This window comes from Numenius arquata, chromosome 5 (assembly GCF_964106895.1).
Source record: "Numenius arquata chromosome 5, bNumArq3.hap1.1, whole genome shotgun sequence".
Lineage (NCBI taxonomy): Eukaryota > Metazoa > Chordata > Aves > Charadriiformes > Scolopacidae > Numenius > Numenius arquata.
Window position 1 is genome coordinate 4,210,175 of NC_133580.1, and position 13,275 is coordinate 4,223,449.

Sequence of the window (13,275 nt, forward strand, 5' to 3'; positions counted from 1 at the left end):
CTCTGCAGGGAGTAGCATTAGGGAGGTAGCTCTGCATCCAGGAGGGACACGGCCTCTGCCACCTGTAGCTGTGCAGCGAGGGGCAAATCCAGGACAACTCCACCTCCCCACTTGACTGCAGAGGCCAGGACGGGACTGAGCTTGGCCCGGCTTGGGCTACCGTACTTTGCTTGCTTGTGAGCTGGGATGTGCACAACCCTGCCTTGGCCAAAGCTGCCACGGTACTGGCAAGGATGCTCTGCCCTCCTCCCCTCTCCGGGGCAGTGCAACAGGAATCCCAACAACAGCAAGGAATTAGAAAGCTGCTGTGCTGGCTGCGTCCCTCTCTCCCTCCCTCCCATGGTGCCTCCTCATTAACCGGCCTGGTGGGACATTGCCCCTTCCCAGACTGTAGCCAACTACCCGGGCAGCTGCTCCGGGGCTCTAGACATGTCCTGCCCCCTCCAAACGATGGCTAGGCTGGTTTCAAGGGACTGGGTTAGATTGGAACATCATCCATCCAGCCCCCACTGAAACCGAACACACAAGAAAGGGCGAAAAAGCCGAGTAAGAGCAAGGCGCAGGACTGGAGGGCTTTTTCTTCTCCTATGAAATTCAGCACCAAAGGTAATGGCAATAGGGTCCTTCTGCCACTCGACCAGGGCTCGATATTTAGATGTAGCCCCCCTGCTCCCCAGAACAGAAGCCTTTTCCACTACCAAACGGGTTCTCACAGTGACTCCCTGGCTGTCCCTGCCAGGTGACACCGCACAATCCACCCCTCGCTGCCCATCCTTCGCTTCCCAACAGTGCTGCAACCTACCGATAGGATGCAGCACTGTCCTTCCCCCTCACTTCTCCCACACCTCCGCACCCTCCCGCTCCACTTCACGCACCTTCATCCCCACGGACGCTCCCGGCTCACATGGCAGGGGGGGGACACAGCTCAACCAGGGCCAGCTGCTTTCCAGCCCTGCCCACAGCACGCCTTCCTGGGGAGGGGGTCACCCCCACAGTCCCCCTCTCTTTCCTGCTGTTCCCCAACTCCTCCTGTGGGGACCACAGGCTGCACGGCTTCACCTCTGTGGACAACCTCCTGCATGGCACACTTGAGCAAGGGGTGGCTGAAGCAGCAGCAGGATGGTGGGTTGAGGAATGCCCAGCCCAGGGTTAAAAGGACGCTTATAAATATGTGCCTGCGAGTGTGCCAGCCTCTGCCTCCCTCTCCACAGCCAGCTGCCTGCACGGCACTGCCCTCCAAGAGCCCCAGCCCAGATCCACCGGCAAGTCCATGTTAGACAGGACAGAGCATCTTCCCTGGTGCCTCAGATCTTCGTCTCGGGGCCGCCGGGACTCAGGGCTGGGAAAGAGTCTCGGATCCTTGCCAACTCCATGGCACAGAGGTGGCCAAAGACCTTGTTGTACCACTCAGGAGACCGGCCCCTGGAGAAGGGAACAGGCAGGAGGAGAGTGAGCAGGACAGAAGAGAGCAGGGCAGGCACCAAGGAGCAGAACGTGGCTTCTTGCTCCGGGACAGGGACTCAGTGTAGCTCCAGCTGCGATGGACTGTGAGATGCTGAACGAGCACTACAGGACAGAAAAGGGAACATGCCTCCCCCGCTCCCCACTGCAGACAACTGGCAAAATTGGGGAATATCTGTGACCCATCCAGGCTTGTGCCAGCCCAGAATGACAACCAGACTGCTCCTTGCATCTGCCCATCCTTACACCACTACACCCCAGCACAGCTCGCCACAGAGAGTGTGCATGCCCTGCTTCAGGCCCACAGGGAACCCTGTGTTTTCTGCAGCAGCTTTAAGGGACTTGCTGCCACACTTGGAGCCACCAGAGGAACTGCCAGCACTACAAGACTGAGCTGGTAGCTCCTTTCCCAGTAACCATCTAAAAACCTGGCCCCAGACCAGCACCCCCTTCCCTCCGGGCAGGTAGGCACCACACTTTGTGAGCTGCAGCCCTGCCTGTCCTGCCAGGCCAGGCAACCAGAGGGACAAGTAGCTCCTGCCACTACCTGCTGCTCCACCAACCTCCCCAGAAGCTGATGCAGTGGCACCAAAGGTCCCCCTTACCTGAGGTCAGCTCTGCAGATGTGGGTCACTTTGGAGCGGCCCATGGCGCTGGGCTCGATGAGGTACTGGGAGGTCAGCACGATGGCTTTGACACCTCCCTCCACCGGCAGCTTGTCGTGCTCCACCGAGATGGAGATGAGCAGGCAGGCTCCCCGCGGCAGGTCCGTGTGCCAGCGCCTGTGGGACAGAGCGGTCCCGCTCAGCTCCTGTCCCTGCGTTCCCACCCACGTGCAGCCCAGACCTTTGGGTCTGCATGGGGAGCGGGGCAATGGGTGAGCCTGTACAGCCCAGGGAGAAGCAGCCAGGGCTGGGGCCAGATGGGATCCACCAAACCAACACCAAACCCTTCAACTTGGGTCCCCCCCTGCCCTCACCGGAGCACCACGCAGTCCCGGCGCGGGTGGGGTGCCATGCTGTCCGTCACATAGTGGTAGACCTCCATGTTCTTGTCCAGGGCCTCTACCACTTTGCTCTGCAGCAGGTCCTCATCCCAGAGGTGACGTTCCCGAAGCACCCGGTGCAGCACCGTGGCAGGAGGGGCCTCGACATCCGTGGAGACCTTCCACAAGCGCAGAGGGTGTCCATCCCCAACCTGATGGGCCAAGGGAAGGGTCAGGCAGGCTGTCCCATGGGACCCGCATAGTGCTAACCCCCCTGAGCAGCTTTACCAATGGCTCTCACTGCAATGGAGCAGCACCATCTACTTACTAATGATGGGGTGGGGTGGGATGGGATGGGATGGGATGGGATGGTAGCTGCTCTGACTGCTGGAGAGGGGCTGGATGTGGGCAGCCAGCTCCTCTGCTAACAACAACACTATGAGGTCTCTGCTAGGATTCCTGGGCACAGAGCACCCTCCATCCAAGAGCCGTCCACTTCTCAGCCCCTCCTCTGGCTATAGAAGGGGTTGCTGATCCCTCCTTGCCAAAAGGAACAAACACCAAGGGGTTGTTAGCCGGTTGGCAGGTGCCCGCAGGACCCATGACACCCCGTGGTCACCCATTTCCCCACATGACCCCAAGAACCCCTCCACACAGTGGCATTTACCTTTTTGCAGGAGAGCTCCGTGTTCAGGGGCCCTGGGGTGCTCAGCCACCCCTTGAATTTCTCCGACGACTCTTTGAGCAGGTTCTGGACACTCTGCTCGAAGTAGGAGTGTAAATCCTTGCTTTCCCCCTGACACACAAAGTCAGCCAGGGGATGGGGGTAAGCGTCTGCTGCCATATACGAGCTGCTCAGCTGGAGCAAGATGTCATGGGACACCTGCAAGCCAAGAGCATAGATATCTTCAGAAAGCCAGAAGGATCCTACGTGGACTTTGTGAGTGGTCCTGGGCAGCCAGAAAACTGCAACTCCTCATCCCACCACGCAGGGAGGAAGGATGGACACAGCCTCCCTGGACACATGTGCTGCAGCTTGCCACCTGCACCACAAGAAGATGCAGCTGGGCTTTGCTCCCAGGGCTGACCAACCAGCAGCAGCTGCCCCACTGAAGGATGGGTGCCCTTATCTTTCCCCACACTGACTCCACAGGACCAGCACCCCACCAGCGCGCTCACATCTCCCACGGGCAGCACCCAGGGAGGGCAACACTGGGCTGGACACACCGCAGTCACCCACCTGGAAGAGCTTCTTGCAGTCGGTGATCATGTGGGAGAGCCCCTGCGTTGCAGCCATGTTCTCATTGAGGTCCTTCTGGTCAGGCTTCCCCATGGTGCCCCTCTTATGTATCACCCTGTGGGGGGAGCAGGCATTGCTGGGACTGGGTGGGCATCGTCCCCGCCTCTAGCCCCCCATTGCTCTTATTTGCATTGCAGAATGGGGGACCTCCATATTGCAAAGCAGAGCATAGCAACGGGGGGCTGCATGAGAGCACACATGGTCCCACCATGTCTTGCCCAGGTTGAGTGGCCTCCTCTCAGGGGGGACAGAGAAGGAGTGATGGGGAGATGGAGGCTGCAGGAAGAGGCTGGGGAGGCCAGAGCTAGTCCAACCCTTACCTTGGTGAGGTGCTTTCCTTCTTGGACACGTTGAGGTGGAAAATGGAGGGGGCCAGGCACACAGCCAGGTTCCCGGCGGTCATCTGGTTCTCCTCTGCTGAGGCGATGTCACTCAGGAAGTAGAGCAGGGTCTGCAGCACCTCCCGGTTCTCGTCCGGCATGAGGATAACGGCCGCCTGCACCGCCTGCAGCCGCTGCTCCTTTGACACGACTGTGGAAAAGCTAATGGTCAGCAGGTCCATCCCCACGGGCCACCACCTGCCTCCATCGCCTCTGTCCAAATGAACAGAGAGATGCCTCCTCCCTGGGAGACCCCCAACTTTCATCCCCAGCCCTGGGGTAACCAGCACCAGCCCAGCACTTACACTGGTATATCTGCAGGAAGGTGTCCGTCAGCTTGCTGGTGAAGATGGGCTCTGGCAGGTCACGGAAATACTGCTTCAGCAGGTCAGCCACGTCGTACGCCGACTGCCCGTCGTAGTTGACATTGTCGGGGCTGGTTTCATTCATGTGCCGGAGCACCTGGATCCGGGACTTCACCCCTGATTTTCGGAAAATGCCAACCTGCCGGGGAAGAGCGGGTTGGTGCTCAAATGGGCACCCACCCAGAAAGTGCCTGGGTGGACTCCCATGGGACAGGTGAGGAAGCCCCTTCCCCAAAGACCTCACTCCCCTGCAACCCAGGGGAGAAGCCTGAGTGATGGATGGCCAAGGGTGGGAGTTCCCACAGACAATCTCACCCTCCCGCTTCACCACAGCCAAGTGCTGCAAGAGGGGAACAAAAAGCACCTCTGCAAGCTGGCTTTTTTTCCCCAAATCACAGCGCTGCTGCTCAGCAGCAGGTTCAAAGCCACCCCACAGCCACAGCCGATGGTCGCAGCATCACCTGGTCCAGGCACTGGCTGCGGATGTAGCGCATCGCCTGCTGGATGCTCTGGGGCAGGGGCTGCCCCGTCCGCTGCACGTTGATGACGGGCGGCACCCCAAAGACCACCTTGTCCCTGTAGTCAGGGACTTTACTCCGCTTCATGAACTTGGGCACGGTCCTGCGGGGTAGGACAGACAGACGTCAGCGCAAAAAACCTCAGCACCACCTTGCAGAGGGGAGCGGGACCCCAGGTAACACACACACATACACGTGCTTCTGCCATGTTTTGAATATAAGCAAGGCAGCTTTCGAGCAGGAACTGCAGCACCTTTTAATAGGCAAAAATGCTTTAATACTTGGCTACAGAAAGAAACCACTGTCCTGCTCTCTGATGTTGCTGCAGCATTTTTAATGCCCCACAAATGCCTGCACCCCTCCTGGATGCAATGATGCTGGGAGCCCAGGTGTCAGCCCCCGGCTCAGGCTTGCAAGGATGCCCGCAGCCACGCAGAACAAAGCCAGCTTTTGTTTCAGCTTTTTCCCATCCCTCTCCACCATCTTCATGCACCAAAACTGCCCCAGGCTGTGGGTCCCGGGCTGGGAGGCAGCACCAGGCATAGCACAGAGCCCGTACCCACCACAAGAGCACCGTCCCAGTTCCCCTCCCCACCAGCTCACCACGTCCAGGCTTGCTTGTGGGGCACAGAGTACTTCTCCATGATGGCCGTGAGACGGAGCAGGGAGCACTTCTGGAGCAGGTTGAGCTGGGCAGAGGACTGGCGGTTGATCTCCAGGGAGGCAGAGTTCAGGCTGGGCCGGTGTGAGTTCTGGAAACTGTGCCAGCGCAGCTTTCTGTGGGGAAAGGACGGTCATGGTGGAGCTGGAGACACTGGGGAAGGGCCTTTCCCTCCCCACAGCACCCACTGCTCTGGAAGAAGGTGTGGGCAGAGCAGCAGCCAGGCTGAGCCCAGGGATACCAACACCAGCCCCAGCACCGTGAGTGCTGCTTCCTCCCCCTGGGTGCTCACACACCCAGTGTCAGGGGGTGTCAGGGAGAGCGTGAGAGATGATTTGTCTCAAAGACTGCTCCCTGCCACAGATTCCCCTGAAACAACTAGTAACCTCTCACTTGCACCCCTCACAGAGCCATGGCGCTGTGCTGGGCTACAGACCCACCAGGAGACCTGGGGAGAGCTCAGATGCTCAGGGTGACACATCCCTGCAGGACCACCCCACAGCACAATGCCATGGCAAAGGGGACATCTCCAACATTTGCTTTCTCAAGAAGAAAAGACACCCCAATGAGGTCATGCTCTCTTAGGAGACTGTTAAAACCCTTCCCAAGTCCGTGCTGCTCCGGGAAGGCTCCTGCCCAGCTGGGTCCAGTGCATCCCCAAGCCCAGAAGGGACATTCCTAGCTAAGAAAAACCCCAGTCTTCTTTATCCCTCCATGTCTGCCTGTAGGCATGTCACCCTCCAGCGGCAGCCCAGCAGGGGCTAGAAAAGTCACAGAATTCAGCAATGGCTGGAGTTTTCTTAGGGAAAGCCCAAGAGCACACTGCAAGCGCCTCCTTCATTTAGACCTGCTATTAGTAAATGAAAAACGATTTAATTACAGGCCTGTGCAGGCAGAGGTCGCAGCCTGTGCGCCACAGGCAGCAGCAGCAGGGCTGGCAGTGGTGGCTTGCAGCCACCAGAGCGCACCAGTGCCCCGCGCTGCGCTCCCCCCACCTGCACCCCGCGGCCATCAGCATCTCTCCTCTCCTGCCCGCTTCTGCCACCAAGAAAAGAGCGATCGCCAAGCCAGGGCTTGCAGGGCACCGGTCAGCATCCCCCCAGCAACGGCTCCAGTGCTGCTCCCCAAGCCACGTCCCATGGATCCCTGCTGCAGAAGCAAGCGTGGAACCGGGGACAGGCTTGCAGTGGCCCCCTGGCTGGCAACACGCTGGCAGCTCCACGACCAAGACCTTTCTAAGAATCATAGAATGGTTTAGGTTGGAAGGGACCTTAAAGATCATCCAGTTCCAACCCCCCTGCCATGGGCAGGAACACCTCCCACTAGATCAGGTTGCTCAAAGCTCCATCCAGCCTGGCCTTGAACACCTCCAGGGATGGGACATCCCCAATTTCCCTGGGCAACCTGGGCCAGTGTCTCACCACCTTCATAGTGAAAATTTTTTTCCTCATACCTAATCTAAATCTCCCCTCTTCCAGTTTGAAACCATTACCCCTTGTCCTTGTAAAAAGTTTCTCTCCAGCTTTCTTGTAGGCCCCCCTTCAGGTACCGGAAAGCTACTATACGATCTCCCCGGAGCCTTCTCTTCTCCAAGCTGAGCAACCTCTCAGCCTGTCCTCATAGCAGAGGTGCTTCAGCCCTCTGAGCATCTTTGTGGCCACCCTCTGGACCCACTCCAACAGGTCCATGTCCTTCTTATGTTGGGGGCTCCAGAGCTGGATGCGCTACTCCAGGTGGGATCTAAGAATGGTGGAGGAGAGGAGGACACAGCCCGAGCCCCAACCCACGCTTACCTGCAGGGCCTGGTGAGCGATGCTCCCACCCCCGAGTCCCGCCGCTCCCGCATCTCGGTCTCCTCGGCCTCATTGAGGGAGTTGCCCGTGCTGTCAAAGTCACTGGCAGAAGTTCCGACATCTGACATGGATCGCTCTTCGAAGTGCAGGTTGGAGGGTTCCCCTCCCGAGTCCGACTCCTCCTCCTCATCCTCCTCCTCCTCCTCGCCCCCCTCCTCCCCAGCCAGGTCGGGGGAGATGGCTTTATACCAGAGCTCCACCTTCTGCTGCAGCCCCCACATGTGCTGCAGTATGTCGTCGAGGTTCTCGTAGGTCACCTCCCCGTCATCCTTGCAGAAATCCTCGCTGCTGCCGAATTCCGGCACGTTGTCGTACACGCTGACCCGGCTGCCCAGGGAGCTGCAGGAGCCCCGTCGCCGGCGGCAGCCGAAGCCCCGCGGGGAGGATGAGCCCTCCACGCTGCTGCTGCTGCCGCCCCCGCCACCTCCCACCAGCCCCACGGGCACATTCCCCGATTTCCAGTGGCTCAGGGAGCTGCCGCCCAAGGGACACAAGCTCTCAATGGAGAGGGATTTGGGGAAGGTGCCCGGCTTGTGGTCCCGGGGGATGTAGACCAAGCAGTCCCCGCTGTGTGTCTGCCGGTGCTGGCAGTCTCCAGCAGCCCAGTCGCCGCTGGCTGTCACATCAGTTTTGTAGTCCTCCAGGTAGACTCCGCTGCGTTTCGAGGCAGAGCTCACCTTGCTCCTGCCTGAGCCTAGCAAGCGGTTAGTCCTGTACGATACCGAGAAGAAGTGTTTTTTGCCATGGAAAGAGGCAGATATCCCTCTTTTAGGGGAGGTGGCCTTGGTGGCTGCAAGGTCCCCATTAGTCTTCAGGGAGCCCCATCCTGGTGTGGCTGTGAGGCTGCCATGTGTGGCCACCTTCTCGTCTGAGTTGGCTTTCTCTTTGTCCTTCCTTCGGAGGGACTCAATCCTCTTCAGGAAGCTGCGAGACCGTCGTTTCTTTGGCTTCTCCTTAGAGCCTTCGTCCCGGCTTGAGGGCTGCTCCGGCAAGGAGTGCTCACTCAAGCTGCAGCTGGAGGCGGCGATGGCGGTGGCAGCATGGATGGGGGACGGGGGGTCGGGTGGCACGGTCCCGATGCCCAGCCTGCCGCCTGTGCTGACAGTGCTGCCGCTGCTGTGCAGGGACACGGCCTCCGGGTTGGTGCTGAGGTCCGTCAGGACGCTCTCGCGGCTGGACGCCAGCCGCATGGTGGAACTCAGGACCTCGGAGCCCTGGGAGAGGACATCGACCGACCCCACCCGTGACCACCTCTTGCTGTCCCTCTGAAAAGCCCACCGGTCGCTGATGGCACACAGGTCTTCCTCCTCGGAGTCTTCATTCTGCAGGTGGGTGACAACAGGGGACGATCAGTCAGAGTCACAGAAGGTCGGTGCTGCCCTGCTCTTCTGGTACAAGCACCCCAGCAAAGGGCAGAGTCCACAGCATGGCCCCTTAAACCCACTCCTCTAGCAACGGAGGGCTCCAGGAGCCACCAGGCATCACTGTGCCTATGCCCAAGGGCCACACTGGACCGGGGAAGGGAAGGTGCTGCTTCCAGGCTACCTCTGGATATCTCACAGGCAGTCGGGACATCCCTATGGAGCCTCCCTGCAAACCCATGGCCACAGACAGCAGCGCAGCGAGGGATGCAGGGCAGCATCCCTTCCCAAGCCAAAATAAGGGCAGTCGGAATAAGCAGGGAAACACCCACGTAACGATTTCCATATGCTGAACACCAAGCTGGTGTGCATTTTAAATGTATTATTCATTAAGGGAAATAGAAAATGTTGTGTTATTAATATGCCAATATTAATTGTTGTTGGGACAGAGGGGCTGGTTTCACCCATCCCTTCAGGGTCAGGATGCTGCTGGGGGGGGTCAGAGCCCAGCTCAGCAGAGACCCCCAGGGTGATACTGCACGTTGCAGGCACAGAGCCCTGCACAGACCACCACGGCTGTCCCAGCCTGGGTCTATCAACTCCTGTGGTTCAGTTGCCACTGCCAGAGCCTCGGAGAGGTGCGTGGGAAACACGGGAACCTGCAAATCCAGCCAAACCTTTCTGGGTCCGTGTCTATCCTGGGAGACGGCAAAACAAATCACCCAGCAGCGCTGGGTGCTGGTCCGTGCCCGGGGGCAGTCCTGGAGCACCCCAGTGTTATTACTGAACACAGGATTGTTGTCCCACCAGTGCACACACATCCCCCCACATTCCTCCGCTCCTCGCCTGCCCTTGAACACCCAGGACATACCTGTTTACGCTGAAAGTGGACTTCCAGCTTCATGGAGGCACATGTGTTCAGGGTCATCAGCCTCCTGCAAGAAACCAAGAGAGGCTTTACCCCGGTCCTGGCCCCTGCTGGGGCCACAGTGCCTGCTATTTCTTTTTCTTTTTTCTGCTTCTGTCTTAGAGCCCTTGTTGTTCACTGTCACCTGTCACCCAGCAGCTGCTGCTCCAGGGATCAGAGGGACACGCGGAGCCCGGCACAGCTCCAAGCCTGCTCCCCGGGGAGAGTGGTGCCCCACGCTGCCCCCCCCTGCTCGCAGAGTTCTGACAGCATCCCGTGTCCCCGCCACTCGTCCGGGCACCTGGTCACACGCCTTGGGCATCACAGCCAAGGGGCAAAACCACTCGAGCACATGAGTGGCGCAAGCCCATGGTCGTGGGCCAGCCAGTGGGCCAGGATTATGCCAGGATTATGCCAGTATAGCCATCGGAGTCACACTCCCCTCCCACATCCTGGCTGTACCTAAACGCCTGCAGCCACCCCAGCGCCCGGCGTTTGCTCTCCCACAACCAAAGGACCTGAAAGGACACCCACCTCCCACCGCTCGTGGTACCACCGGGCTACCAGGACCACAAAGGTGCGAGCCTCCTCTGAGGCGGCATTTGCCGGGCATCCCGGCTCCCTCTACCTGCTGAGGGTTTGCCTCGGCCATGAGCTGGCCCCACTGATGGCTGCGGGGGGCAGCTGGGACCCCCACCCCACTGCCTGCAGAGGAGCAGCCTGGCCCTGAAGGCTCGCGGAGGCGTTTCTGCTATTTCTAAGGGCAAACCCTCTGACGGGGAGACCCGTTCCCTCAAACTCAGCTGCCAGGAACCCCCAGGGCAGGAATGACCCCCAGCCAGGCCCTTCAACCTTCTCCAGCTACAGCTTCAAGCCCTGGTTTTCTTCCTTGCACAAGTGAATGAATCTCCAGTTAATTCACTTTAATTAGCACCTTCATGAACTCTACTACAAGCACTTTTGTTCCAGCGTGCAAGTACCGTGTCTCCTCAGCCAAAAAACAAACTTAAGGGACGTATTACCAAAAATTTGACTAATGCCACTCTTGCAATCCCACTGAAACCCCCCAACCGAGAGCATGGTCCTGCAGTGCATCCTGCCGCAGGAGTCAATGCATGAAGTCTGGCACAGGGAGCGAGATGGGAGCACATGTGCCAGGCGGGAAAAGAACATGTCCAAGGGGTTCATTTTCTTGGAGGAGCTGCATTTTCCAGCATCCTTTTAGACCTTTTTTGCTAGGCAAACACTGCACAGGGCCACCTCAGGGACACTGCTGTTCTGTGTGGCTCATGCAGCTGTACCAGTCCTGCGAGTGGGCAGGGATGACCTGCTCCAAGTTATTAGAGCAAAACAAATCTCAGAAGCTTCTGTGTCCACCAGGTGACCACAAAAGAACCTGAAAGCTCAGATAGGGAGAGATGGTCAGAGACCTCTTGCCATCTCCCATCCTTATAGGACCAATGGGAGGAAAAACCAGGAATTCACTGGGCACCCGGGAAGCAGTGCAGGGGATCCCCTCCTGTCTGGCACAAAAACCTCCCTGTCGGGAAAACAAATAAGTAACAGACCATTTTCCCACCCCGTGTCCGCTCCGTTCGGCAGCGGTGTGTGTGGGAGGGACAGCGAGAGGCAATGGTTGTGTCTCAGCGAGGAGTCAGCGCGGGGGCACGGGCACGATGATGTGACTCGAAAGCCAAAGCAGCTCTGAGTCACTCTTGGCCAGTGTGACACACAGCCCGTCCAGACAGACAGATGCTGGGACAGAGTTTGGGGGGGGTGTCTCTCCTTTTGGGTGTTTGCTCTTGCTTATGCTGGCAGTACTGGGAGAGTTTCCCCCAAAACACCCGCTGCCTCCCTGCAGCAACACACCCGGCGGCATCTCCCGGAGCTATTTTCAGCCCCGCTGCTGTGAGGAGTAGTGTGTCCTGGTGGAAAATGTTCGGCAGGGCGGCGTTGCCAGGCACCGGGACGACTAACGTCACACGAAGCCACACGAGCCAGCAGAAACCCTCGGGCAGAGCAGCCGACAGAGCGGTTGTTCCAGGAAAGAGAAGGGACCCACCAGCACAGGCTTCACCTGGGCAAAGCAAATCACAGCTCCCCAACCGCCGCCGTGAGCACCCGCAGCTCCTAATGACCCGCACAAAGCGTTAATTAGCAGCGTGTGACTTCCACGCAGCACCTCGCACTACAGCAACGCCCAGCAAATCCCTCGCTGTGTGTTTTCTCTCTTTCGTAGGTGGCACACACCTGATGACCAAGTGAAACTCCGTCTGTGGACACCATTTCATCCACAGGCACTTTGATCTGAATCTGCCTTACGCCAACAGCCAAGCAAGACCCCTTCACTCTGATGCAGAGACGTGGTTTCCAAACTCCATTTCATCCTCAGAGACGTTACGAAGCAAGCTTGCAAAATAAAGCAACATAAAAGGCACCCTGGGCGGACAGGGCTCCCTCCCCTAGGGACCAAAGCCAGCAAGATGCCACCCATGAGCAGCGGGGACAGCAGAAATGGGTCTCTCTTTGCCCCTCTGCTCAGTTTGAGAGTTCGGCTCTGACCAAACCATTTCTAATCCAGCTCTACGGGCTGGAATTACCCAAGCTTGAAATTGAAACGCAGCCCGAAAGCCACACAAAGAGAAGAATTATTCCTGGGAAACGCTTCCGTTCTCCAGGAGCTCTGCAAGTTCAAAATAAAAAACGCTGCCGTTTCCCTGGCACCACCCAACAGCCAGCAACGCTGCCTGATGAGAAAGACTAAAGCATCCAAATTCCTCCTTGCAGAGGGAGCGAGAATGCCCGAGCAGGGTCCAAACCCCAGACGGGGTGCAAGGCAGGGACCCCACATCCCCCACGGCTGAACCCACCCATGGGCAGCCACCCCGAGCCCTTGCCTGGGGCACGTCCTTGCCCCGGCTCCGCTGCCTGTAGCCATGAAGGGGTGCGAGGGAGCCTTACCTGCACAGGGATTTGAGGGAGTCCTGGTCCAGGAAGCTGTGGTCCTTCTTCACAGCGCCGATGTCGAGAGGGAACAATGAGTCTGGGGAGGAAAGCGAGAGGAAAATCAGTGGTCGTTTCTGAGCCAGCCGCTCTCCCAGGCGCAAGGGATGGTGGTGAGCGTGGGAGGAGGGAGATGCTGTGAGGAGAAAGAGGAGAAAAGATGCCAAGGATGGAGAGCTGGGGAAGCAGAAGAGCGGTGGAAAAGAAAGGCGTGGGAGGCTCCTGTGCCATGAGTATGAGTAGGAAGAAGCCGGGGAGGCTGGAGCATCGCATTGCCACCAGGAGCTGCCACCTGTGACAGCCACGGACGAGGGAGGGGAACCTACAGAGAGGGATGGTCTCACTGAGCTGGCTGGGACACAGCTCTCGACAGGGAGTGGTTCTTCCTGAGGGATCACTTTTTTCCTACAGCTCCAGGAGGCAGCCAGCAAAGAGCAAGAGCAAGACACAGAGGGGGCCGGGGATGTCCTGGTGGTGAGCA

The 13,275-nt window shown here is 58.7% G+C and overlaps 1 protein-coding gene across 1 annotated transcript in view; it reads right to left on the minus strand.

Annotated features, from left to right (window-relative positions):
* Positions 1–1,304: 1,304 nt before the first annotated feature.
* The window catches only part of STARD8 (StAR related lipid transfer domain containing 8), a 74,956-nt gene continuing 62,985 nt past the window's right edge, over positions 1,305–13,275 (minus strand). The window contains exons 4-15 of the mRNA XM_074147086.1: positions 12,753–12,834; positions 9,756–9,819; positions 7,464–8,845; positions 5,613–5,786; positions 4,953–5,112; positions 4,432–4,630; positions 4,067–4,277; positions 3,687–3,801; positions 3,114–3,329; positions 2,441–2,658; positions 2,067–2,243; positions 1,305–1,422 (exon numbers count right to left, since the gene is read on the minus strand). Coding sequence (XP_074003187.1) covers positions 1,305–1,422; positions 2,067–2,243; positions 2,441–2,658; positions 3,114–3,329; positions 3,687–3,801; positions 4,067–4,277; positions 4,432–4,630; positions 4,953–5,112; positions 5,613–5,786; positions 7,464–8,845; positions 9,756–9,819; positions 12,753–12,834 — 3,116 coding nt within the window. The remainder of the gene's footprint in view (positions 1,423–2,066; positions 2,244–2,440; positions 2,659–3,113; positions 3,330–3,686; positions 3,802–4,066; positions 4,278–4,431; positions 4,631–4,952; positions 5,113–5,612; positions 5,787–7,463; positions 8,846–9,755; positions 9,820–12,752; positions 12,835–13,275) is intronic.